Raw genomic sequence first — 27,437 nt, 5'->3', positions numbered from 1 at the left:
ACACCTATCCTTTTCCAGGCATTATATTAAGTGTTCATGATACATCTGTGATAAAAGCATAGATCCCTCCCCACAGGGTGCTTATTTTCCAGCGAGAGAGTCAGACAATAGGCAGCAAATAAAGGAACCTGCCTGAGGTCTGATGGTTAGGACTCTGTGCTCACATTGCCAAGGGCCCGGGTTCAGTCCCTGCTCGGAGAAGTAAAATCCCCCAAGCGGTGCAGCTTGACTAAATAAATAATCAACACCAAACATTATACAAAAGTAAAGAGTATCAAAGGTAAACATGTCAGTGTGGGGAGTGGTACTCAGAGTGTGGAGGGAGAGTTGCAAATTTAAATAGGATGATCAGGGTAGGACTCCCTGAGAAGGTGACACTTGAGGAAAGAGCTAAAGGATTCAAGGAGGTTGGTCCAGAAGATACCTGGAGAAAAGAGTGTTCAGATGGAGGCAACAGCATGTGCAGAGGTCCTGTGGCAGGGAGTGCGCCTGCCTGTCCCAGGGACCCCAAGGGTACCAACATGGCTGGAGAAGATAAGCCGGCAGGAGTATAGGGTGGGAGCAGAGCAGGGATGAACCAGATTTTGAAGGGCCTCATGGGAATCATCCAGATTTAGCTTTCCTCTGAGTGACACGGGAAGCTGGTGCAGGGTTTAGGGCAGCGGAGGGTGACGATCACGATAGGGTTATAGAGAGAGTTACAAAAACTTCATACTCTGATTTCCTTTTCTGAAGCCCTGTTGAAACTCAAGTCAGTACCCTTTATTTATACAAACCACACACTTCTCCTCTCCCTGTTCTCCTTGTCCCCGTCTGAAAGCTGCTCCCTCTCTGTGCCCCCTGGCTGCATCACTGCCCGTAGTCCTTACAGCTGGAGTCTCTCAGGCCTAGGAGGAGCTGGCCTGGAAGAGGGTGGCGGGGGAGCAACAAGGAAAGGAAGCAATTTATCCTTCCTTGTCTCCCAGGCTCCTGAAGACCGCACGAAGCTCAGTTCCCTTTCTAGAGTCACATGGCATCAGAAATAAATATATTACATCCCCTGGGAGGAAACGGAGTTTAATAACAGGAACCCGCCCTTGAAGCGAGAGGGAGGGGCAGAGGTGTGGGCAGCCAGCAGAGTGGAGGAGGCTGCAGTTTGCAGGGGGTGTGTCAAGGAGAGAGGAAGGCCTTGAGACCCCTGAAGTTGGCGTCTGCCCCTACAGCAAGACTGCGTAGGCTATGTGTGTTCTCTGCAGTTTCTTTCCTCTGCATCTCACAGTTTCCAGAGTGCAGGTTTTTTGCCTCCTTCCATAGGTTTATTCCTGGGTATTTTATTCATTTTCATGCAATGGTAAACAGAACTGTTCCTTTCATTTCCCTTTCTGATCTTTCACTGCAGAGAAATGCAACAGATTTCTGTGTGTTAATTCTGTAACCTGCAACTTTGTCGAATTCATTGATGATCTCTAGTAGTTTTCTGGTAGCATCTTTAGGAGGGACATGTACACACTGCGTATTTAAAATAGATAGCAGACAAGGAAATCAACCCTGAATATTCCTTGGAAGGACACTGCTGAAGCTTCAATACTTTGGCCCCCTGATGCAAAGAGCCGACTCTTTGGAAAAGACCCTGATGCTGGGAAAGATTGAAGCAAAAAGAGAAAAGGGCGGCAGAGGATGAGATAGCGGTTAGATAGCATCATCGACTCAATGGACATGGATTTGCGCAGATTCCAGGAGATAATGGAGGACAGACAAGCCTGCTGCAGTGCAAGGGGTCGCAAAGAGTCAGACACAACTTAACGACTGAATAGCAACAACAAGAAGAACAATCTACAAGGACCTACCGTATGCCGCAGGGAATTCTGCTCAATATTATGTAACAGCCTAAACAGGAAAGGAATTTGAGAAAAGAGTAGATACATGCATATGTATCCCTGAGTCACTTTGCTGTACGCCTGAAGCTAACACAATATTGTAAACCAACTATACTCCAATATAAAATAAAAAAGGTTTTAAAAAGACCCCTTAAGTGGCTTGCACTCCCATTAAGAAATCAGGGAGGTTATTCAGGTGATAGAGATGTCTCAGCACCCCAGGGGTCCTTTAGGAGGGGGAGAGTAAAAGATGTGTTTGAGGAACAGACAGAGATGATCTGGGTGAGACTTCACCCAGGAAGACAGCCCACCCCTTGTAAACACATATCTTGGCAGATGAGTTGGAGAAATGCCTACACTTCCCTGGAGCCCATGGCAAAATCATCAAGAGGCTGTTTAGCCCTTAAGACCAGACTGAGCCACAGGTGTGTCTGCCTTCAAATCCAGCCTCAACACTTCCTGCTTGGGGACCGGAGTTGGTCACCTCTGGACACTCTCTGACTTTTCTTCCTGTGTAACATAAGGCTGCTGCTGCTGCTAAGTCGCTTTAGTCGTGTCCAACTCTGTGCGACCCCATAGACGGCAGCCCATCAGGCTCCCCCATCCCTGGGATTCTCCAGGCAAGAACACTGGAGTGGGTTGCCATTTCCTTCTCCGATGCATAAGATCATTAAAGGGTTAGGGTGGATATGAGAAAACCCACTGGCTTAGGTGTGCCTGGCAAGCAACTAAATACTCAATAAATGTGAATTGTGATTATATCAAGTTGTAAGTTACTCCAAAACCATAAAAGGACCAAGGACTAGAATTTATGGCATCAGCTCACAAAATTGGGAAAGCACAGGTTTACGTAACGGAGGCTGAAAAGTAAGTGTCTCTAGGAAGAGTGTTGTTAGTGGGAATTCCCTGGTGGTCCAGTGGTTAGGACTCCACGCTTCCGCAGCCAGGTTGTGGGGGGCGGCCTGGGTTTAACACACCTGGCTCGGGGAACTAAGATCCCTCAAGCTGCGTGGCATGTCCAAAAATAAAAATTAAGAAGACTGTTGTTTGCAACAAAGTGAGAACCTTCTTGCAAGTGGGAAAGAAGACTGAAAATGTTTGAGGAGCCAAGGATGCGAGTGGAAATGGTATGGCATATGCTTTTTTTCCCTCTTTAAGATGAATCAGGAGTCAGCGGTACCCTTTAAAAACGAGACACTCCCTCCAGCTTGGTTCCTCTCCAATCTCTCTCTCTCTCTCTCTCTCTCTCTCTCTCTCTCTCTCCCCCTCTTTCTCTTTCTTCCTCCCTCTCTCTCTTCTTTCCTCCCATCCTTCCTGCCTTCTTCTGTCCTTCTGTCTACCTCCCTTTCTTTCTCTCCTGTCTCTCCTTCCCATTCTCTCCCTCCCTGTCTGTCTCTCAGTTTCCCTCTCTCTCCATGACCCGGATGCACACACAGGCACGTGCATACACTTGCACACACACACTCCCACACAAACATGCACCTGTGCTCACACACACATGCTCACACGCTCATGTGCACACACAGCAATCTCTGCTCTCCAGCTCTTCAGCCCTTCCTCTCTGTGGCAACCTATGTCTTCATCTTTGAGACACACTGATTGTGCCGGCATCCGTCTTTCCCACTTGCAGGCAGTGGCTGATTTGTCCATTTGTGCCCTTCACCAGTGCCTTGCACATGCCTAAGGTACCCAGGCAGCTCAGAGAGCAAACCCAGTGGGCATTTGGCTGCGTGCCCCGGGGACGGTTTACTTTTAAGCAGAGTGGGAAGCACACTGTTCCGCCAATGCTCTTGGCATCCCAGCCTGAGCTCTCTGAGCACTTGCTGCTCCTGTCAGCTCAACCAGAGACCCCGATTCCTATCCATTCTGCCTTCGCAGCTTGGGACAGAGATGAACATGAGGACCTCCCTTTCAGAGATTAGAGGGAAAAGCCCTGAGCTGCTGACAGCCAGGCATGGCTTCATGAGAAAAAAGGGATGGATGGCAACTTACCACCAGGGTCCTTGTAGCTAGGGTCCCTCTCAGCTGTGGGGGCCTGCAGCCCACTCCAGATCCACCCCAAGAGGGCCAAGTCTGGGTCTCCTTTCTCCAGCAGGGTCAAGGAGATCTTCCTGGCCAGAGCCTCATCATCAGACTCATGGAGCAGGGCATAGTGGTACTCCCTGGAGAGGAGCTCTTCCGCCAGCAGGTTGTCCAGAAGCGCCTGCACTTGGCTTGGCCGATGGCTAGAGAGCAACATCCGGACCCGAGTCAAGATGGTCTGGAAGTGATCCATGGTAGCGCTCAGATGCAGGGCAGCTCCCCTGGGCCAGCGCCTGGTATCTCTGCTCACCCGGCTTGTAGCATCCAAAACGTGAAGTGAAAATCAGGATGGGGGAACCTCTGCAGCTTATTCCTGCTAAGGAGAATTTCCTCATTTGCACGTTAGGCTGGTGTTGCCTGATGAATTGATGGAAGTGGGTTCTGGTCTTGATTTAGACCCATAGATACGTGCATACCGTGGGTGTGCATATGCCAAAGAAGGTCACGGCTCTGTGGATTCCTTTAGACCCAATCCAGTATTTACTAAGAGGAACAAGGCTTGCCTCTTTGAGGACCTATAAGGTGATAGGCTTTCTCGGATGTTGCATCATAACAAGAAGGCACTGGGGCATAGCAATTAAGCAGTTGGGTTTGGAGCCAGTCTGCTGGGTTCAAATCCCCAATTACTTGATATTTGGCAAGTTACTTAGCCTCTACTTGCTGCCATTTCTCTATTTGAAAACGTTACCGAGTCCAAGCTCACTCTGCTCGTGGCAGGACAGGCCAGCGAATCCAAGAGGCGAGGTATTGAGGCAAGGAATGAATACGGCTTTATTCCGAAAGCCTGACGGAGAAGATGGCAGACTAATGGCTCAAAATAACCATCTTGTCCCGGTCTGGATACCAGGTGCTTGTATGTATCAGAGATGGCAGGGAGGTGAGGAAACAGAGTAGAGGCCATTTAATCTTATAAGTGTCTCCTAGAAGGGCAAGCCTCAGGCAGGGAGATGTGTTAGTTTTTTCCTTCCTGCCATCTACAGGTGGACAGGGTTCTGAACAGAGGCATTTAAGTTTAACAGGCAGAGGGGCAGGAGTCTCTGAGGCAGGCCATTATGTGTGATTATAATAACAAAAGCAGCCAAAGACACAGATCTTGCATGGAAGAGTCAATTTTGACTCTTCCCTGTTACAAAAACATGGAGTGATAATAATAGTATTTACATCTTTGAGTTGTAGGGAAGAGTAAGTGAGATAACGCCTAGGGAGTACCTAGCGCATCATCCACGACTTGATAACAGTTCAATAAATTTGAATTCAATAAATATGAGCCATTATGATTATTGATTAATCATGCAAGCAATTGTGTCACCTTGGGCTCAGCCTCATTAAACCTCAGTCCCTTCCTCTGAAAAATCTCCCAGTAAAAGTAATTCAATCTTATCAGGTTTTTCTGAGGATTAAAACAGGTAGTATGTATAAGGGGCTTAGTGCTGGTCCTAGTAAGCACTTCATGAAAACTGACTATATACTAATATTATCCCCAATTAATAACACGGAAAACAGGCTTTGCATAGGAGCCAGTCTGTTGTAGGATTCGACCCTGAAAAACCTCAGCCCCCACTTTTTATATCATAGCTGATTGCTCTTCCAGAAACACGCTGTGACCTTGTTTCCTTTCCTGGCCTCATTTTACCATCTCTCAGATGGGACCATTTGCATTGTTCATTTCAATGAGACAAATAGGGATTTCCACTTCCAGTACGGGTGAGAGTTCCTATTTGACCAACACTACCACAATGACAACTATAAACCCTGATGGCTGGGAGGCGAAGGAAAGTATAAAAAACAACTACCTGAAGGCCCTGGGGAGCAATCAGAGCAGGCAGACGCTGGACAGAAGTCAATAGGTAGAAGACAAGAATATTACTGGTGAATTCCCAGCTCATTAGTTTAGCTCAAGGAGGTCTTGGTTTGTGTTCTGCAGGGCAAGTAAAATTCTGTTTGGAAAAAAAAAAAAGGTTTACTGCCCCGAATAATCAGAGGACAAAATTTGAGATAATAATAGTTGCTGGTAAGTGGGAGTAGAAATTCCAAGAAGGAGAGAGACAGAGAAAAGCTGCTCCAAATTCTGGGTATAAACTATCCAAATGTGTGGTTCACCTCTGAACCCTGCATTCACGGCTCACTCGAGTTCTTGTTCATTCATGCATTCACAGCTCAACTAAGACTAAAAGAAGTGAGCTGAAACTTGAGTTGTAACCTACCATGGGGGTGGTGTTAAGGGCAGGAGACTAGGCATTTGATTCCAGCCAAGATAGGAGCCTGCTGAAACAGCAGCAACAGCAAAGTTAACCCTGTTCAGACTATAACACACACCAGGGTGTTCACTGTAGGGTATGGAGAAGGAAGTGGCAACCCACTCCAGTATTCTTGCCTAGAGAATCCCATGGACAGAGAAGCCTGGTGGGCTACAGACCATGGGGTTACAAAGAGTCGGACACGACTGAGCGACTTCACTTTCTTTCTTTCTTTCTATGGAGTTAGAGAAGGTGAGGTTCAGAAAAAGAATGAGACCGGCACTTTACAAGAACAGATCTCCTTTAATGAGGCGAGAAGGGGCAGCAGTAAGATTAGTGAGCTGCTGCACTAACCCAAGAAAAGAGCGAGTATATATAGGCATATATGAGGAAATCTATTGTCTTAAGGGAGCCTGTTCTTCTCCAAGGTGGTTCGGAGTAGTTATCTCTTAAACGGCTGGGGCAAGGAATTCTGGACATCAGCCAGAGGCTGGGACGGACTGGGAGCTGGGCTTAATCAACCTTAATGTCCATTTTTTTCCTTTGGGTGAGAGAGTTCTTTGTTTTGCATAGAATGGTGGGGAGGACCCGGAGGGGAGTTTAACTCCAGGCTATTTTGAGCAGTGTAACTTTCCTTCATTACCAGGTCAGTTCGGTTCAGTTCAGTCGCTCAGTCGTGTCCGACTCTTTGCGACCCCATGAATTGCAGCACACAGTACCTATCCAAAATTACTTGACTATAAAGGGATAGGAAAAAGGGACCCATTCTCAGGAGAAAAGGACAATCAATGGAAATTGACCCCCAGACGACCCAGATGTTGAAATTAGCAGACAAGGATTTTTTAAAAATCTTTTTATTTTTACTTTTTAAAATCTCTCTATTTTTCAAGTCTTTACTGACTTTGTTACAATATTGCTCCTGTTTTATGTTTTGTTTTTTTGGGCCCAGAGGCATGGGGGATCTTTGCTCCCTGACCAGGGATTGAATTTGTATCCCATGTATTGAAAGGTGGTGTCTTAAACCACTGGGTGCCAGGGAAGTCCTGTGACAAGGATTTGTTAAAGCAGTGACTCTAACCATGAATGAAATAGACATAAAGGGTGCCAAGGAAAACACGCTGATGAAAATTTAAAAAATAGGAACTTTCAGCAGAAAAACAGAAACTACTAAAAATCACCAAATGGAAATGTTTGAAGTGAAAATTACAATCTATGAAAATTTAAAAGTCTTTGGATTGGATTAATGGCAAAAAGGGGATAACAGAAGAAACCTTCAGTTCAGTTAAGTCGCTCCGTCATGTCCGACTCTTTGTGACCCCATGAATTGCAGCACGCCAGGCCTCCCTGTCCATCACCAACTCCCGGAGTTCACTCAGACTCACGTCCATCGAGTCGGTGATACCATCCAGCCATCTCATCCTCTCTAGTCCCCTTCTCCTCCTGCCACCAATCCCTCCCAGCATCAGAGTCTTTTCCAATGAGTCAACTCTTCTCATGAGGTGGCCAAAGTACTGGAGTTTCAGCTTTAGCATCATTCCTTCCAGAGAACACCCAGGACTGATCTCCTTTAGAATGGATTGGTTGGATCTCCTTGAAGTCCAAGGGACTCTCAAGAGTCTTCTCCAACATCACAGTTCAAAAGCATCAATTCTTTGGCGCTCAGCCTTCTTCACAGTCCAAGTCTCACATCCATACATGACCACAGGAAAAACCATAGCTTTGACTAGACGGACCTTAGTCGGCAAAGTAATGTCTCTGCTTTTCAATATGCTATTTAGGTTGGTCATAACTTTCCTTCCAAGGAGTAAGCGTCTTTTAATTTCATGGCTGCAATCACCATCTGCAGTGATTTTGGAGCCCCCCAAAATAAAGTCTGACACTGTTTCCACTGTTTCCCCATCTATTTCCCATGAAGTGATGGGACCAGATGCCATGATCTTCGTTTTCCGAATGTTGAGCTTTAAGCCAATTTTCTCACTTAAGATGTCACAATAGAGATAATTTGATCTGAAGAACAGAGAGAAAAAGATTGAAAAAGAAAAGAGCTTCAAGGATCTGTGGGACAATGCCAGAAAGTTCTACTTATACATACCTAGAATGACAGAAGTGAGAGAATGGGGTAGAAAAAAGTTTGCAGAAATAAAGCCCCAAATTTCTCAACTTTGGTGAAAAGTAAACAGCATGAAAACTATGAAGCTCAGCAAGACAATTACAAGGAAATCCACATGTAGTCACATCATAGTCAAACTGAAAACTAAAGATAAGGAGAAATTTGTGAAAGGAGCCAGATGAAAAGAGCACATTGCAGGGACTTCCCTGGTGGCCCAGTGGTTAAGACTCCACACTGCCAGTGCAGGGGGTGCAGGTATAATCCCTGATCAGGGGTCTACGATCCCACATGCCACACAGCACAGCCAAAAGGTAAAAAAACGAAACAAGAACACATTACATGCATGAGGGCACGTGAATCATCACTAACTTCTCATTCGACATCATGGACACCAGAAGACAGTGGAACAGTATTTCGGAAGAACTGAAAAGAAACAAATCGTCAACCCAGATTTCTAAATACAGTGAAACTATCCCTCAAGTATGTGGGAAAAATAGATATTTTTAGACTTAAAAAACTAAGAGTGTGTCCTGCATTTTAAGAAATGCTAAAATAAGTTCTTTAGATGGAAGGAAATTTATACCAGTTAGAAATTCAGTTAGATACCCATTGGGAAGAACTAAAGAGTGTCAGAAATAGTAACCTTTAGGTAAGTATAAGTGTTTTCTAATTTATTTTTAAAAAATTTATTTATTTGGCTGTGCCAGATCTTATTCGTGGCACACAGGATCTTTTAGTTACAACACATAGTTCCCTGACCAGGGATTGAACCCTGGGCCCCCTGCATTGGGAGTGCAGAGTCAGCCACTGCACCACCAGGGAAGTCCTGAAAGATTGGTTTTTTCTCTCCTTAATTTATTTAAAAACATAACTGCTTAAAGCAAAAGGCATGGTACTATCTTGTGATTTTTAAATACATGTAGATACAATATATATGATGGGTACAGCAGAAAGGGTGGTGTAGCATAAAGCGTGATTATTGGACCCGTAGGGTGGCAATCTGCACTTTATATGAAGTGGTATAATGTTTCTTCTGTGTTGGTTGAGAGAGTGGAAAATATGTATTAAAAGCCTCTGAGGGGCTCCCCTGGTGGCTCAGCAGTTAAAGAGTCCACCTGCCAATGCAGGAGTCACAGGTTCGATCCCTGACCCGGGAGGATCCCACACGCTGAACAGCCTCTAAGCCCATGTGCCACAACTAGTGAACTTGTGCCCTAGAGCCTGGGAGCCACAACTACTGAGCCCTCAGGCCCTAGAGTCCATGCTCTGCAACAGGAGAGGCCACCGCAGTGAGAAACCTGAGCGCTACATTAGAAAAAGCCTGTGCAGCAATGAAAACTCAGCTCAGCCAAAAACAAATAAATAAAAAATTTTTTAACCCAAAGTGTCTCTTAAAAAATAGCCCTTGAAGAACCACTAAAACATAAGCAAAAAGGCATAAGCTAAACAGCAATTTGAAATTAATACAGAATTTTTAAATGAGATGGACTCAACTCTGGGCTTGAATAAGCAGTCCAACAAGACTATGACATTATAAATTTTATGTATAAAGGCCGAGAGGTAGAAGATAGAAATTCTAAAGCTCTTCTCACCTAACAAAGTATACTTTTCAGCAAACAGAGATGTAGGTGTAAATACCCTCTGGGCAACAAATTATCAATTAAGATAATCAAAATTGCATACTTCTTAGGCCTTAAAGCATAATTCACAGGGCAAATCAATAATCTTCACAGGCTGGGTATCATGTACTTCTTTGTACAAATTTAATATTGAAGTGAAGTGCAGTGTTTGTGCTCAGGTGTGTCCAATTCTTTTCAACCTCAAGGACTGTAGCCCACCAGGCTCCTCTGTCCATGGAGTTCTCCAGGCAAGAATACTGGAGTGGGTTGCCATTTCCTTCTCCAGGGGATCTTCCTGACCCAGGGATCGAACCTGAATCTCTTGCATTGCAGATTCTTTACCGTCTGAGCCACCAGGGAAACCCAAAAATTTAATAGAGTTGGCCAAAAAGTTGGTTCAAGTCTTTCCATAAAGTATAACAGAAAAACTTGAATGCACTTTTTGACCAACCCTATACTTTTCAGAATAATTCTGCAATCACAAAGTTTTACAGCTTCACACAGGTCTTCCCCATGTCAAGAGAATGACAGGATACCTGCACAAAAGTCCTCAACTTCATCAGAACTAACTTTGTGATGCAGATCAGTGTCTGCTTCACTGTAGTTAGAGAGAAAGAGGAAACTTTGACCCTCCACTTCCGCTTTCTTTCTGAGATTTCTCTTCCCAGCAGTTGGAAGACCACACGGTTTCTTGGACAAGGTGGTGGTTGCTGCTGTTCAGTCGCTAGTCATGACCCCATAGATTGCAGCACACCAGGCTCCCCTGTTCTCCATTATTTTTTGCTCAAATTCATTTGAATTTGCTGAAATTCATGTCCATTGAGTTGGTGATGCTATGTAACCATCTTATCCTCTGCTGCCCTCTTCTCCTCCTGCCCTCAATCTTTTCCAGCATCAGGGTCTTTTCCAACGTGTTGGCTCTTTGTACTAGGCGACCAAGGTATTGGAGCTTCAGCTTCAGCATCAATCTTTCCAATGTGTATTCAGGGTTGATTTCCCTTAGGACTGATTGGTTTGATTTCCTCGCAGTCCAAGGGGTTCTCAAGAGTCTTCTTTAACACCAGTTCAAAAGCATCAATTCTTTGGACAAGATGGTAATGCCCATCAATTATCCTTGAGAGAAAAAGAGGAGATTTGAGAACTTACAAGTGATTAGTTAGGAAAGAAGGCGGGTGGGGGGGATGCAAAAGAGAATTTTAACAGAAGGAAGAGATGGTGTGTAATCGTCAGCCATGGTTGTGGAGAAGACGGCAGGTGGGTCAGTTGCTGTGCGGAATAAGGAAAGCATGTTCTTAAGTACCTCACCTCTGAGGCACCTGAGAGAGCAGAGCAGACCTGAGAATCCATTCTCAAGAGTCCAAGATGGAGAGGAGAAGCAGGCCATGGGACTGCATCCAGCACCCTGAGATGGGGATCAGAAGCAGGCCATGGGACTCCATTCAGCACCCCGAGATGGGGATGAGAAGCAGGCCATGGGACTCTATCCAATACCCCGAGATGGGGATCAAAAGCAGGCCATGGGACTCCACCCAACACCCCAGGGTGGGGGTAATGGATGATTAAACTGCAACCACTGGTTGCACAGGACCAGGAGCTAGAGCAGCTTTTCCTAGCCCTTTCCAAGGCTGCCTTCCTCTTTCCTGCCAATCCAGTCCAGTACCGCATCACATGCTTAGTCCCGAAAACCTGAATGCCAGCTTCCACTTGGTCCCTGACTCACTGTGCCACCACAAGCAATTTATTTCCTCTCTCTGGCCCCCTGTTTCATCACATGTGAAACATAGGTCATATTACACCATCCCTAGAATTTCTTTCATTTCTGTAATGCTGCTGTTTTCAGGTAGGTGCTTACCTTGCTGCAGAAGCCGCCGGTCTCAGAGTGTTCCCTCGTGATTAGTCATGAGTACAGCGTTACCTCTGTCTACAGTCATCCAAGTCCCCCTGTAAAATTTTTGTCTTACAATTATCACATGCAACAACGTGTTATTATTCCCCTCTTTTACTTTCTCTGTATTATTTATCATAAAAGGAAATTCCATATTCCTATCTCAGTTGGAAAGTCATGTCACTTGCCTAAGAATAGTGATGAGCAGATGGAAAGTAAAATCTTGTTTATATTCTTCTGCTTACGGAAGGTCCTGATCCTGAGATCCAATGTCTTTTGGTGACAAAGCATGCTTAGCAAGTGTTATAGAGGAGTTAAAGGTAGACCGGTACCTAGCTGAAGCTGTCTGTATCAGAAAAGTAGGAAAAAATTTGAAAGTTACTAGTAAGGATGTAGATCCTGATGCTGGGAAAGACTAAAGGCAGGAGGAGAAGGGGATGACAGAGGATGAGATGGTTGGATGGCATCGCTGACTCAGTGGACATGAGTTTGAGCAAAACGATGGGAGATAGTGGAGGACAGGGAAGCCTGGCGTGCTGCAGTCTCTGCAGTCTTTGAGACTCTTTGGGATCTCAAAGAGTCGGACGTGAATGAGTGACTGAAAAACAACAGCAAAGAATATAGAGAAACAAAAACTCTCCTACTTGGCTGGAGACCACTTAGAAGACTTTCCTCACCTAAGGTTAGCATTTGAGCAATAGCTATTGAAATGGGAGAGGCACATATCCAGCATTTCCACTCCTCACTATATAACCCAGGAGAAGTCTTAACCACGTGCATCATGACACACAAAGCAACATTATTTGTGATGGCCAAAAAAACCTGAGAGATAACAATCAACACAGAACAGACATGAATGTCTTTTATAAGGATCCTGGGACACACGTGACTTTAACGGATTGAACAGGATGGATCCAATCAGAGTGAAGGAATTTAGTGTTTGTTAAAAATGGACTCAGTGATGGGGTTTCCCTGGTGGTCCACTGGCTAAGACTCCGCTCTCTCAATGCAGGGGATCTGGGTTCCATCTCTGGTCAGGGAACCAGATTCCACATACCACAGCTAAAGATCCCGCAAGCAGCCATGAAGATCGAAGACCCCGCCTGCTGCAACTAAGTCCCAGTGCAGCCAAATAAACATAATTTTTTTTTAAATGGAGTCGGTCAAATCAACTACACTTTGGAATATCGTGTAAGTTTTAAAGGGTTAATGGTTGAGTCTTTACAATTTTGTCTCCTTCTGTTGCAGGATAGTATGATGTTAGGCATAAAAGCGAGTCCATAAGCTGCTAAACCCATGAGGGTATTATATTTCTGGGAACCTTAAAACAGGTTATTAAGGGCTCTGAATTCTGATACAGGCATTCCAGAATCTTCTCACAAGATCAGCTAATGGTATAATCACTACGCCTTTTGTGGCACTGGTCATTCATGATTGCCCACTCATAATTCCTTCTAGAATCATCACAGGTTATGTGCTCAGGAAGTCTATCTGATAGCACTCCCATGAAAAAATGGATAATTTCAAACAAAAGTGCTGTTCCTCCTTATGTGTATATTGAAGGGTAAAGTCTTTAAGTGGATTCTGTTTGACAATCCCACAGTGGAAAACTGACCACATTAAACTTGTCTCGTGGAAGGCAGCTGTTTAGAGAGTCTAAATTCCATCTCCAATTCTGATTGTACTCTGGGTTTCTTAAGATTATTTGATTATTGTTACAAATTTGGGGGTTTTAATGCTAATAATGCTAAGCAATGCTAATTTAATCACAAATTTCTATACATTATGTCTAAGGCTGAAGGATGTCTATCTCAGAGTGGAAGGCATTAAATACTTATCAATGGTGACAAATAAACTGTGCATATCTGTAATTTCATCTTTGAGTGTTTGTGACTTACTTGATTAGCTCTGTCTTGTGAGATGTAAGCAAACAGAGAGTCAATTAGTCCTCATGATGTTTCGAGTGACTGAAGAGAGGCGACATAAGAGACGTGGGTTCCACCCCTGGGTCGGGAAGATCCTTGGAAGAGGTCATGACAACCCACTCTAGTATTCTTGCCTGGAGAATCATATGGACAGAGGAGCCTGGTGGGCTACAGTCCTTGGGGTCTCAAAGAGTCGGACACGACTGAAGTGACTTGGCACACACCTATAGACTTTAGAGACGTGAAAATGATATGTAAAGCAAGGTTTTACAATTATAGAGTCAAAGCTATTGAATTTTATTATTAAAACTTGAGATTTAACACGCATAAACAAAAATCAGTGAAAGAAGGTACTCATTTCATTGACCCATTAAAAAAATCACCTTAAGAACCTAGAAACAACATAAATATTCTTCCAAAGTAGACTGGATAGATAAGTGGCCGCATAATGCTACAATGGAATCTCACACAGTAGTTAAAATACATGAACTAAGGCTACATATGTTAACATTTCAAGTTCAACAACATAACAAGGATAAGTCCAACTACAGTCTGCAAAGTACTACCTAGGGATGAGGTACCTAGGAGGGGAGGATGTGCACGAAAATTATCAGCTGTCAGTTCAGACTGGTTAGTCCTAGAGCAAAGTGATGTGTTCATGAGAGGGATGAAGGGGAACAGCATCAGAGAGGGATACACAGGGGACTTAGATAACACTTAAATGTTTTTATTTCATTAGCAGAGTTGCGATTGCATAGCTCTTCCTGTTTTTATTCGTTGTAACTTCTTGTATGTCTAAAATATCCAGCTAGGCTGAGTCATGTGACCTTGCTGATATTTGTCTCTTCTAATGTACAAAACAGCCACATCCTCTGGTATGATCAGTTTCTTGATGACGGCGATTATGAAAGAGTTGAAAGGGAACTCTCTTGCCACACGGTTCACTATCACTGAAAGCCTACAGGTAAAGCCCTCCTCCTGTTATCTGGTCACCATCAGGATGGTGCAGGGACCACATTTGGGAAGCAGTGACTTAGCAAAAGTTGTCAGCTTTGTTATAAACTAGACCCGTGGTCTGGCCTTGGGGATGAGAAACTTGTGGTGGGAGACTAGAAGAGGGAGAGAGAGAGAGGGTACCCTGGGGTCTGCAGAGAGGAGTCGCGTGCAAGGTGTCTATGCCAAAGGCTCAGGGCTCAGGCAATCCTCGAGGTCATCTACCTGCTGAAAGTGAAAGTGATAGCTGTTCAACTGTGTCCGACTCTTTGTGAACCCCTGAACTGTAGCCTGCCAGGCTCCTCTGCCCGTGGACTTCTCCAGGCAAGGATACTAGAGTGGGTGGCTATTTCCTTCTCCAAGGGATCTTCCCAAACCAGGGATGGAACCCTGATCTCCTGCCTTGCAGGCAGATTCTTAACCATCTGAGCCACCAAGGAAGTCTACCTGCTGAGCAAGAGGCAATGAATTTCTTACTATTTCCTACTCCTTGACTTGGAGATCACCAATGGTAATGATGACATATTAAAGTATTCAAATGTCATATCCTTAGGAAGAGTAGTGAGGAGCTAGGCACTTTCTGTATATGATCTCATCATTACCAGGCAGTGCAAGGTGGGCATCACCATCTCATTTTACAGAGCTGGCTCAGAGATGTGAAGTTGCAGAAACTGAGCAGGAACCTGAGGCAGAATCTAGCTTGTGAAAGGAGAAGAGGTCCTGGGTGCTTCCTCCTGAGAGGCCAGGAGAGCAGCTTCCTGGGTGCACGGGTCCTGTACCCGGGCAGGGCTGGGCCCTGTGGCTGCCACGTGTCTGGCCACAAGCCCAGGCAATGCTGTATCTCAGCCTGAGTCACCTTGAGCACCGCTCGGGAACCTGTGGACGGCTGCTTTTGTTTCTTGGGTTTTCCCCCAGCTTGTGACTGACTGCAGAGTGGGTGAGAATTGATGACACATAGCTTACAGGATGCTGTCATGACTAGCCCAGGCTCCTGGGGGTCAGAAGCCAGAATCAGGAGACCTGGGCCCAGTGGGGTGCTGGAACTGGCTATTTGCCATGAAGTGATGGGACTGGATGTCACAATATACATGACTTGACACACCATAAGCCTCCAACAAAGTGTTTCATTTATGGAGTGCCTAACCCACGTGCGGCCCCATGTTTACCAGGCATTGGGAAAATAGAAGTGAACAAAAAGAGACAAAAATTTCTACTCTCGTGGAACTTAGTCTTATTAGTTTAAGCTAAATTTGAAATTTTTTATGACCAACTTAGACAGCATATTAAAAAGCAGAGACCTTACTTTGCCAACAAAGGTCCGTCTAGTCAAAGCTACGGTTTTTCCAGTAGTCATGTATGGATGTGAGAGTTGGATTATAAAGAAAGCTGAGTGCCAAAGAATTGATGCTTCTGAACCGTGGTGTTGGAGAAGACTCTTGAGAGTCCCTTGGACTGCAAGGAGATCCAACCAGTTCATCCTAAAGGAAATCAGTCCTGAATATTCATTGAAAGGACTGATGCTGAAGCTGAAACTCCAATACTTTGGCCATCTGATGCGAAGAGCTGACTCATTTGAAAAGACCCTGATGCTGGGAAAGATTGAAGGCAGGAGGAGAAGGGGACGACAGAGGATGAGATGGTTGAATGGCATCACCGGCTCAATGGATATGAGTTTGAGTAAACTCTGGGAGTTGGTGATGGACAGGAAGGCCTGGCGTGCTGCAGTTCATGGGGTCACAAAGAGTCGGACACGACTGAGTGACTGAACTGCACTGAAATCTGAAATATCTGAAAAGCTATTAAAACCAAGCAAGATAAGCCTCTCCTTCAAAAAAGGAAAAATATTAGAACAGAACTAGAATTGTTACATCTTCTTATTGAATTTGTTATCATTATGCAATGACTCTCTTGACCTCTGGTAATCTTTTTATCTCAAAGTCTATTTGTCTTATACTAATAGAGTGATACTAACTTTATTTTCATTATGTTTATCTGGCATTTCACTTTTTGTATATGGGTTGGGAAGATCCCTTGGAGAAAAGAATGGCTACCCACTCCAGCATTCTGGCCTGGAGAATTCCATGGACTGAGGAGCCTGGAAGTTTACAGGCCATGGGGTCACAAAAAGTCAGACACGACTGAGTGACTAACACTTCCACTTGACTTTCTAGTTTACTTTGTTTTATTTTATTTTCCCCATAACATTTGACTTTTTATTTTATTTGTTTTTTGACTACACTCCACGGCTTTAGGATTTTAGTTTCCCAACCAGAGATTGGACCTGAACAGGGCAGCATAAGCATCGAATCCTAACCACTAGACTGCCAGGGAATTTCTGATTTGACTTTTAATCTCGATAGAATTCTTAAGCTTTAAATATACCTCTTATACATAATACATCTGGTCTGAAAAATCTTTGCCTTTTGACAGGAGAGTCTGATCCACTTACATTTCTACTAATGGTGCTGTGCTTCCTTCCCCTGTGTGTGATTTTTTTTTTTTTTGACTGTGAGCTATTCATTTTTTTTTAGAACTTTGTTGTAGGTGACGTTTGAGTTCTGTTGTAAAGTTAAGTTCCATTAATGAGTAGTTAATGTCACTTCTGCTAATCCCTGGGGACCCTCCTTCCTTTCAACCTTTGACCATCTTTAAATTACATTATTTGCTTGAGTGTTTGTTTGGGTTTTTTTTCACTACTTACGTAGCATGAATTTGGGTCACAAGCCTGAGTGAAGACCCACTTGTAATGGCAAATCTCTCACACTCACCCCCATGATCGAGACAGACAAGTTTTGTATTAGTAGCTCTCTCTTCTGTCTGGCAGGGTATATTTCTCACTCATCCTCTCAGTGTTTAATCCTTTGGGGTTCAGCTCTCTTATGAATCTACTGTAAAATTCTCAATTGAGGGGTCCCCTAGACTATGTCTTGCCCTTTTACCCACTGTAACCTTTAAAGGTGAAGCTCAGGTTCTCTAGAGTTTGAAACAAACCCTCAGGAAAAAACTGGTCTTTAATGGATGCTCACCACCCAGTATCCCTAACTTCATGTCTCTGGGGACTTTGTGGATTTCTTACTTTAATGCTAGATCAGAAAAATGTTTAAAAGATGCATTCAAGCATTTTATCCAGCATTTTAGCTGTTTCAGTGGGTGGAATATTAGGGAATCTACTTCTTCATAGAGCCAGAATTAGGTGTCTCTCTATTAGTTTTTTTTTTTTTTTAATAATGACCTTTTACTATGAACTGAATGGTGTTCCTGATCCATAACACTTCAAAATATTTTTGCTGTTGTTTCTGGCCAGGCTGTATGGCTTGTGGGATTTTTTTAGTTCCCTGACCCCGGAATGAACCCGGACCCTCAGCAGTGAGAGTAGAGAGTCCTAACCACTGGGCCACCAGGGAATTCCCTTGGTTACTTCTAATACAAATGACTTCAAGACATGTGAAGTTCCCTAGAATTTCTGTTCTCAGTCCTCTCCTTCTTTGAACAAAGTCTGTTGTTCTTCAAACTATAAATGTTTGGCATAACTTCTAGTGGTTGATAGAGCTACCACGGCTGCTCTAGTTCTTTACGGAACAAGTTATGACCAACTCACATTAAATAAAAGCATTCCTGACACAGAGATAAAACCTCCTAACTAGGAGAGGGCCCCTCGCATTTCTACCCATGCTCAAAACCAAACCCCCTGACTCTGAACTCAAAAACCGCTCCTCTGCCTTTGTCTCTGAGTCAGTGAACGATACTCGCCCAACCCAGGCAGCCAGGTCCAAGATCTGGAGTCCACATTCCTCCTGAACCACGTCCTTCCCTTACCTGCAATCTGTTTCCGGGCCATTGGATGCAAGGCCAATGTATTTCTGGAGTTTCTCATCCACCTTCATCCTTCATTTCTTGTTGTTGTTGTTCAGTTGCTAAGTCGTGTCCGATTCTTTGAGACCCATAGACTACAGCACACCAGACTTCACTGTCCTCCACTGTCTCGTGGACTTTGCTCAAGTTCACGTCCTTCATCTCTATCCAGCCTAAATTATAACACTTAATATAACCATCATCTCTCATCATCTAGCCTCCAATGTGGTCCTTATCTGATAGTGGATTCAGTTCAGTTCAGTTCTGTTCAATCACTCAGTCGTGTCTGACTCTTTGCAACCCCATGAATCACAGCATGCCAGGCCTCCCTGTCCATCACCAACTCCCAGAGTTCACTCAGATTCACATTCATCAAGTCAGGGATGCCATCCAGCCATCTCATCCTCTGTTTCCCCCTTCTCCTCCTGCCCCCAATCCCTCCCAGCATCAGAGTCTTTTCCAATGAGTCTACTCTTCGCATGAGGTGGCCAAAGTATTGGAGTTTCAGCTTCAGCATCATTCCTTCCAAAGAAATCCCAGGACTGATCTCCTTCAGAATGGACTGGTTGGATCTCCTTGTAGTCCAAGGGACTCTCAAGAGTCTTCTCCAACACCACAGTTCAAAAGCATCAATTCTTCGGTGCTCAGCTTTCTTCACAGTCCAACTGTCACATCCATACATGACTACCGGAAACACCTTAGCCTTGACTAGACAGACCTTTGTTGGCAAAGTAATGTCTCTGCTTTTGAATATGCTATCTAGGTTGGTCATAATTTTTATTTGGCAATTAATCTTCCTGATAATCCTATGAGATGGGGACTGTTATATTTCCATTATACAGATGAAGAAGCTGAGGCTGGTAATGGTTAAGGAAGGATCCCAGGGCTAGTCAGGGGTGGAGCCTGACTCTACACAGTGACCTAATCTAGACCTATGTCTTAGTCACCACCCTCTAAATTTGTTTTCCTGGCCTAGTGCTTAGGACTCTGAACTTTCACTGCTGAGGGCCCGGTTTAGTTCCTGGTCAGGGAACAAAGATGCTACGAGCCCCATGGTGTGGCCAAAAAAAGAACAAAAATTGTTTTCCTACCTTCAGCCTCACCACCACTAATTCACAGCAGCAAGGGAGTCTTCTAAATTGCAACATTGATCATGTTCTGCCTCAGCTCAAAGCCCTCCAGTGGTTCCCCACTTCCTTGGCATTAAGCATCAGCTCTTCAATGAGGCTCAGGAGTGCTGCCTCCTATGACAAAGAACACTCCCAACCCCATCCCAGTCTGCAGCAGTCACATAGTGGCCCACTCACAGTATTTGAAGGGAAGCCATGCTCTTCCATCCTTCACTGACTTCTACTCACTCTATTCTCTAACTATATAAACTTTCTACTCTTCTTCACTTGGTGAACTCCTACACATCCTTCAACACCCACCCCAAAAGTTACTTACGGGAAGAACTTCCTGACCACTCCCAGGAAGAAATAGTCACTGTGTCCTTTGCCCTTTAGTAACTTCTCAGGAAACTTTTCACTTTTGAGGATCATTTGTACCATAAAAAGTAGAGTAAAAGCAAATTTAGTTAGAATGAAACTAAAGTGTCATGGTAAATGTCAAGAGAAAAAGAATTTGATTGAAATTCCACCTTTAGAAATGAAAACTAAATGAAACTAAAATTTACAGGCATTATTCTATCTTTAGTCAACAAAATTACAATTGTAATTCTGTACTAATTCTTAGACTAAATAGATGAAGTCAGGGCTGATATTTCTTTTTTCTTTTAGACATAATTTCCTGAAAAAAATTTTTTTGAAAGTGTGATATGACATCCTTTACTACAAGTTTCACACTGTATCGTACAGAGAGTCATATTTGCAAAAATATTATTAGATGCTCTGAGTTTCCCAGAAGGCCTTTCTTAGTCTTTTCATCATGAAGTTGTTCTCTTTTCAAGCACCTGTTCTGTTTTCTTCTCATCATTTCCCCTTAAATCTTTAGTGGTGTCTTGGTCTAGGAATCTCATTGGCCAGATGCTCATTTGTCAATATCTTTGGCAATGCTTTGAATGGTTCTCTAGTGTCATTTAGATCAACTTCAGGAATTTTGTAACTTTGCAAGATGGGAATTTGATTTTGCCAGCAGTGGCAAACACTCAGACAGACTGACCAACACCCAAGAAAGAGGGTTATGGGCACGCCAGATGCTGCATTCAGTGGGCAGGGGGTTTGTAGTGAGGCTAATTCTATCAAGCCAATGTCAGTTTCCTGGGTCTGCTAATGCACTTTAGTTATGTGAGATGTTGCTCATGAGGGAAGCTGGATGCAGGATACATCACACTGCTTAATGTTATTTTTGCAACAATTTATGAATCTATGATTATTTCAGAATAAATATAATGTAAAAATAATTCACAGCCAAGAGGAAGCTTAAGGAAACAGAAAGACCAAATGCATGAGAACTAAACTTATCAATTAAACTTATAAAAGACCAGGCACTTCATTAAAATTTTCTTGTGATGACTGCTTCTGTTTTCCTGAGCATCACCAGTTGGGGAGTAGGGATTTTCACTAAATACTTGGGTTTTCACTAAATACTTGGGTTTTCACTAACTTCTTTCATAAAATTATAATTATTTACTTAATTGCCTACCTTCTCCCATTGGTCTGTGAGCTCCTTCAAGGCTGAGAATGGATCTCACTCATCTTTTTATTTCCAGGGTCCATCATAAGGGCTAGTATAAATTAAGCCTTTGATAAAAACCTAGTGAGTGAATAAATGACTGAAGACGTGAACAAGATTAGAAGACTGCATTTCTAATTTGGTCCTGGCATACTAAGCCCTGGGAAGGGCAGTGACATGTTGGTTTCTTCTAGAGGTGGTGCTTATTTAACTTATATGCAGAGTATATCATGTGAAATGCCAGGCTGGATGAAGCACAAACTGGAATCAAGATTGCCGGGAGAAATATCAATAACCTTGGATATGCAGATGCCACCACCCTTATGGCAGAAAGCGAAGAACTAAAGAGCCTCTAGATGAAAGTGAAAGAGGAGAGTTTAAAAGCTGGCTTAAAACTCAACATTCAGAAAACTAAAATCATGGCGTCCAGTCCATCACTTTATGGCAAATAGATGGGGAAACAATAGAAACAGTGAGAGACTTTATTTTGGGGGGCTCCAAAATCAGAGCTGCAGATTGTGACTGCAGCCATGAAATTAAAAGACGCTTGCTCCTTGGAGGAAAAGTTATGACCAACCTAGACAGCATGTTAAAAAGCAGAGACATTACTTTGCTGACAAAGGTCTGTCTAGTCAAAGCTATGGTTTTTCCAGTAGTCATGTTTGGAGAGAGTCATGTGAGAGTTGGACCATAAAGAAAGTTGAGCACCGAAGAACTGATGCTTTTGAAATGTGATGTTGGAGAAGACTCTTGACAGTCCCTTGGACTGCAAGGAGATCCAACCAGTCTCTCCTAAAGGAAATCAGTCCTGAATATTCATTGGAAGGACTGATGCTGAAGCTGAAGCTCTAATACTTTGGCCACCTAATGAGAAAAAACTGACTCTGGAAAAGACCCTGATGCTGGGAAAGATTGAGGGCAGGAGGAGAATGGGATGACAGAGGATGAGATGGTTGGATTACATCACCGACTTAACAGATGTGAGTTTGAGTAAACTCCGAGAGTTGGTGATGGACAAGGAGGCCTGGCATCCTGCAGTCCATGGGGTCGCAAAGAGTCAGACACCACTGAATGACTGAACTGAATTGAGAGGTGGTTTGATTGGAGTTTCGGATGTAACTATAGTTGCCACAGGTAATGGGAAGCCTGCTTGTAGGATTTACTCTGCTTGCTCTTAGTGATGCAAGCAGATGGTATTTGCTCACACACCTCTCCCACTGCCCTGATTAGTAAGGAGGGCTGGGGGAATTTCAGAAGTGGTATGTTTGGGAAAGGCTAGTTTGGGTAAAGCCATCTTCATTGCCCCTTGGAAAGTGCACTGTAGCTAAGAATCACCTCTTTCCCACACAGCTCAGCCTCAGGTTTGGTAAGGAGGGATGGTTAGGAATTTGTGTACTGGGATTTGTGTACTCCTGCAATGCGGGAGACCTGGGTTCAAACCCTGGGTACTAACCACTCCATCTGCAAAGTCAAGGATCAATTCCTACACTGTCTTTTCTCCTTTCTTTTTCCTGCTCAGTCGCTCAGTCGTGTCCGACTCTTTGTGACACTAGGACTGTCGCTCACCAGGCTCCTTTGTTCATGGAACTTTCCAGGCAAGAATATTGGAGTGGGTTGCAAGGCGATCCAACCAGTCCATTCTGAAGGAGATCAACCCTGGGATTTCTTTGGAAGGAATGATGCTAAAGCTGAAACTCCAGTATTTTGGCCACCTCATGCGAAGAGTTGACTCATTGGAAAAGACTTTGATGCTGGGAGGGATTGGGGGCAGGAGAAGAAGGGGACGACCAGGATGAGATGGCTGGATGGCATCACTGACTCGACGGACGTGAGTCTGAGTAAACTCCGGGAGTTGGTGATGGACAGGGAGGCCTGGCTTGCTGTGATTCATGGGGTCGCAAAGAGTCGGACACGACTGAGTGACTGAATTGAACGGAACTGAAATGAACTGGACCATTTCCTCCTCCAGGGGATCTTCCCTTCCAAGGAATCAAACCTGAGTCTCTTGCATCTCCTGCACTGACAGGTGGATTCTTTACCACTGCACCACCTGGGAAGCCCTTTCTTTTCTCTGAAATGATAAAAAATAAATCCTGCTAGCCAGGCTTGTCCTTCTCCCAAGAGACAATCAAGGGAGGTTTTCTAATATCACACCACACATACTGTTAAGCAGCTAGATTTTCAAAGTTTTCATTTAATGTATTCTGGATATTTTTCAATTTCCCTGCCTGCAAATCTCCTTCCTTTTTTTTTTTTTTTTAAGATTTATCTTTATTTATTTATGGCTTGCTGCGTCTTCGTTGCTGATTTTCGTGAGCTTCTCTCTAGTTGCGGCGAGTGGGAGTGTGCAGGCGCCTCATTGCAGCGGCTTCGCTTGTTGCAGAGCACAGGCTCTAGGCACGTAGGTTTCAGCAGTTGGTGGCTGACAGGCTTTAGAGCACTGGGTCAATAGTTGTGGGCATGGGCTTAGTTGCTCCTCAGCATGTGGGATCCTCCCCTATCAGGGATCTAACCCATGTCCCCTGCACTGGCAGGTGGATTCTTGACCACTGAGCCAGCAGGGAAGCCCTCTTTCCTTGTTTTTGATAGCGCTATAATATTGTACAAAACGGGTACATTGTTTCATTGTTGACCTAACCAGCTCTTCTTAAGAATGGACAATGATGTAACTTTGGTTTTCTTAACGTCAACACTGCAACACTCATAACACCTCTAAGTGCCTCGACACTGCTGGCAAGTGTCGATCTATCCTCCCAAAGGTTGAGCCTGCGTTCACACTCTGTTACAGGGCAAGACCATAAAGCTGAGTCTTTTAAGAGAAAAAGGAAATCCTATTTTCCGTGATGATGACGCTTCCCATTCAGGTAAGAATGATCCTGACTTCACCAGGAGATCTCATAGCTATTTTTGTCCTACTTTCAGTCTCCTAACAACCTCATGGGGACAATAGAAATGACGTCTCGCATAGCTACTATAATTGTTATTGATTGTACAAAGGTTTAGTTAGTGCCAAGCCTGGGTGGGAGGCTGAGGCGTGGTGGGGCGGGGAGAGAACACTGGCTGGGAGAAGAGGTGGATTGTCTGAGTGGCATCCCTGTTCTGCACAGACCCTCCAGCCGAGCTATCTAGGAAGCTCTGGGCGCTCAGGAAACGCTGTAGAATGCGTGAATGAGTGGAACGTACCCAGGGCATGCCCGAAGAGGATGGGGGACCAGGAAGCTGCAGGTACGGAATATGTTTCTAGGCTTATAAGAGTTGGACACCTATTCCTGGTAAAGAATCTGCCTGCAATGCAGGAGACCCTGGTTTGATTCCTGGGCCAGGAAGATCCCCTAAAGAAGGGACAGGCTACCTCCTGTAGCTGGGCTTCCCTGGTAGCTCAGACAGTAAAGAATCTGCCTGCAATGCGTGAGACCTGGGTTAAATCCACGGGTTGGGAAGATCCCCTGGAGGAGGGCATGGCAACTCACTCCAGTATTCTTGCCTGGAGAATCCCCATGGACAGAGGAGCCTGCAAGCTATAGTCCATGGGGTCACAAAGAGTCAGACACAACTGAGTGACTTTCACTTCACTACTTCACACTTCTTTCACATAATCCTCATAACAGCCCTGAGAGACAGACAACTATTTAACCTGTTTTCAGATGAGAAAACTGAAGTTTAGAGCTAAATGCTAGTCAGAGCACCCAGTACCTAGCAAGCCTTCGAGTAATACTAACACAGTTGCGGTTATAACATAATTAAAATGTCCTTCCACGTACTGTTTTAACCACACTCAATTCATCTCAGTCCTCTTGTTAGTAATCTCCAGAGACAATCTTCTTTCTCACCCATGCACAGAGCTGAGTAATTCCCCCTCCCTGCCTTTGCCCCTGCCAATCCACCCACCTGGAATTCCCTCACCCTTTTCTCTGCTTGTCAATAGCCATAATCTACTTCAAGACCTGATCACATCTGCTTCCTCCAGGAAGACCCCTCAGATTACCCCACTCACTACTCACCACTTCCATGTTCTCTTCACCTCCACCCCCGTCCCCTTGCAATCACAGACAACATCGTGTCTGACTCCTTGCGACCCCATGCACTGCAGCACGCCAGGCTCCTCTGTCCAGGGGATTTCCCAGGCAAGAATACTGGAGTGGGTTGCCATTTCCTTCTTTAGAGGATCTTCCCAACCCAGGGATCCTCTCCTGCGTTGGTAGGTGGATTCTTTGCTACTGAGCCACCAGGGAAGCCAGGAAGCTATAGCATCAGTTCAGTTCAGTCCAGTCGCTCAGTAGTGTCTGACTCTTTGTGACCCCATGAATCGACAACATTGTAGCTTTGTTCAAAGCTTGACATTTTACAAGCATTTTCACACATTGACTAGCATACTGTTGGGGAGCCTGGTAAACCTCTCCCAAGTTGTGTGACTCTGGGAAAGTTGATTGACTTCTCTGAGCCTCATCTGTTAATAGAAGTCAAAGTAAGTCCGTACCACTTGGAGCTGCATGGTGAACGAGACACCTGAGCCCAGCCCGGGGTGAAGGTCCAGCCCAGGTTAGTACTGATTATTAGTGTTAGGGACCAAACGACAGTCTCTAGGACCTGAGTCATGTTTACCAGAAAGAGACAGGATATACGCTCATCCTGCCTGGCCAATCATGTAACACCAGCTACTCCTGTAACTGAGACAAAGAACTGCCTGTATATAAGCCGCCATACTCCTTTGTTTGGGGCTCTTGTCGGATTCCCTTGTGTGGGATGAGACTTGGGCCCTAGTGCGCTAGGAATAAACAAACTCCCTTCTTGCGTTTGCAATACTGTGGTGGACTTGCTCTCTCGGTCGGTTCGGAGATACGGGCTCGGAGCATAACATCTGGGGGCTCGTCCGGGATCTCCGTCCCGCCGGGGAGGACAACTCTCCTGGTAGAAGGGAGTAACCTCGTTAGGAGATAAGAGCTCTGAGCACCGGTGCTAACGTTGCAGAAGCCCAGATCAAGTCCGGGGCCCGGTATCGTACTGGGGAGGCATCTGGCTGTAAAGTGCAGAGCCAAGTCCAGCGTAAGGCTGGGGCCCGGTTTTGTGCTGGGGAGGCAGCTGGCTCTGGTTACTGGATTAAGTCAGCGTAAGGCCGGGGCCCAGTTTCGTGCTGGGGAGGCAGCTGGCTCTGTGAACACCCTGCAGGTAAGATTGAGTGCATTGTCGGTGGCCACCTTGTGTTCGTTATCTGTTTGTCTATTTGTGGTGTCTGTGTTGCTCTTTGTGTGCTCTGTTGGCTCCCAGTGTGCTTTTCTGTGATCATGGGACAGACAACTTCTACTCCTTTATCTCTTATGATTAACCACTTCTCTGATTTCAAGTCTAGAGCACAGAATCTATCATTGCTGGTGAAGAAAAGCAAGTTAGTAACTTTTTGTTCTGCCGAGTGGCCTGCTTTTGATGTCAGCTGGCCACAAAAAGGCACCTTCAGCCTGCCTACTATTCGAGCAGTCAGAGAGAATGTGCTCACCCCCTACCCTTCAGGACACCCAGCCAGACCAAACTCCATACATTTTGGTCTGACAGGACTTGGTAAAAAACCCCCTGGCCTGGCTAAAACCTTTTGTTTTTCAGCCCCTCACTTCCTTCCCTCTTCCCCACCCTTGCTTCCACAGGTTCCACAGGTTTCATCGGGAAAAGCCAGAAAGAAAACCAAGCCTTCAGCTCCTCCCAGAAAAAGGGGCCCCGCCTAGGGAACTCGGAAAAGGGCAAAAAAAAAGAAAAGAAAAGAAAAGAAAATGGCTGGCGTAGCGGAAGAAGACCCGGAGGTTCCCTCCTCCACCATTCATGCGTTTCCAGTCCGGGCGGGGCCAGCCAGAGAGGGTGGAGAATGGACATATCAGTATTGGCCCTTCTCCAATAGTGATTTGTACAATTAAAAAACCCAGACTCCCTCCTTCTCTGAAAAACCGCAGGGTCTTATTGATCTTTTAGAGTCTATCCTGTTTACTCACAATCCCACTTGGGATGATTGTCAGCAACTGTTACGGGTACTTTTCACTACAGAAGAGCGCAAATGGATCCTGTCAAAAGGCCGGAAAAATTGTGCCAGGGGTGGATGGGAGGCCCACAATACAGCCTAACCTCATTGAGGAGGGGATCCCCTTGGTGCGACCCAACGGGGACTTCGAACGCGCTGAAGGTAAGGAGCGTCTCCGAGTGTACCGTCAGACTCTCATGGCTG

General features: G+C 44.9%; 1 protein-coding gene and 1 long non-coding RNA gene across 7 annotated transcripts in view; one reads left to right on the top strand and one right to left on the bottom strand.

The window, feature by feature from the left end:
- The window catches only part of CIITA (class II major histocompatibility complex transactivator), a 55,150-nt gene extending 50,718 nt beyond the window's left edge, over positions 1-4,432 (bottom strand). For all 5 annotated transcript variants that reach the window (XR_011252633.1, XM_069569936.1, XM_069569938.1 and 2 more), the window contains exon 1: positions 3,849-4,432. Coding sequence is in view for 4 of the 5 variants with exons in the window: in XM_069569936.1 (XP_069426037.1) it covers positions 3,849-4,131 (283 nt within the window). In the remaining variant the exon portion in view is untranslated. The remainder of the gene's footprint in view (positions 1-3,848) is intronic.
- A 10,115-nt stretch (positions 4,433-14,547) lies between these two features.
- LOC138428703 (uncharacterized) lies at positions 14,548-27,162 on the top strand. Of its 2 annotated transcripts, XR_011252547.1 has the most exons (4): positions 14,555-14,678; positions 24,021-24,096; positions 24,340-24,457; positions 26,869-27,162. It is a non-coding gene; the product is annotated as an uncharacterized lncRNA (long non-coding RNA). The 2 variants fall into 2 exon arrangements; XR_011252548.1 differs by lacking the exon at positions 24,340-24,457 and having other exon boundaries at positions 14,548-14,678.
- Positions 27,163-27,437: the final 275 nt, after the last annotated feature.

Source organism: Ovis canadensis, chromosome 24 (genome assembly GCF_042477335.2).
Source record: "Ovis canadensis isolate MfBH-ARS-UI-01 breed Bighorn chromosome 24, ARS-UI_OviCan_v2, whole genome shotgun sequence".
Lineage (NCBI taxonomy): Eukaryota > Metazoa > Chordata > Mammalia > Artiodactyla > Bovidae > Ovis > Ovis canadensis.
This window is presented reverse-complemented; position numbering and strand designations above follow the sequence as displayed.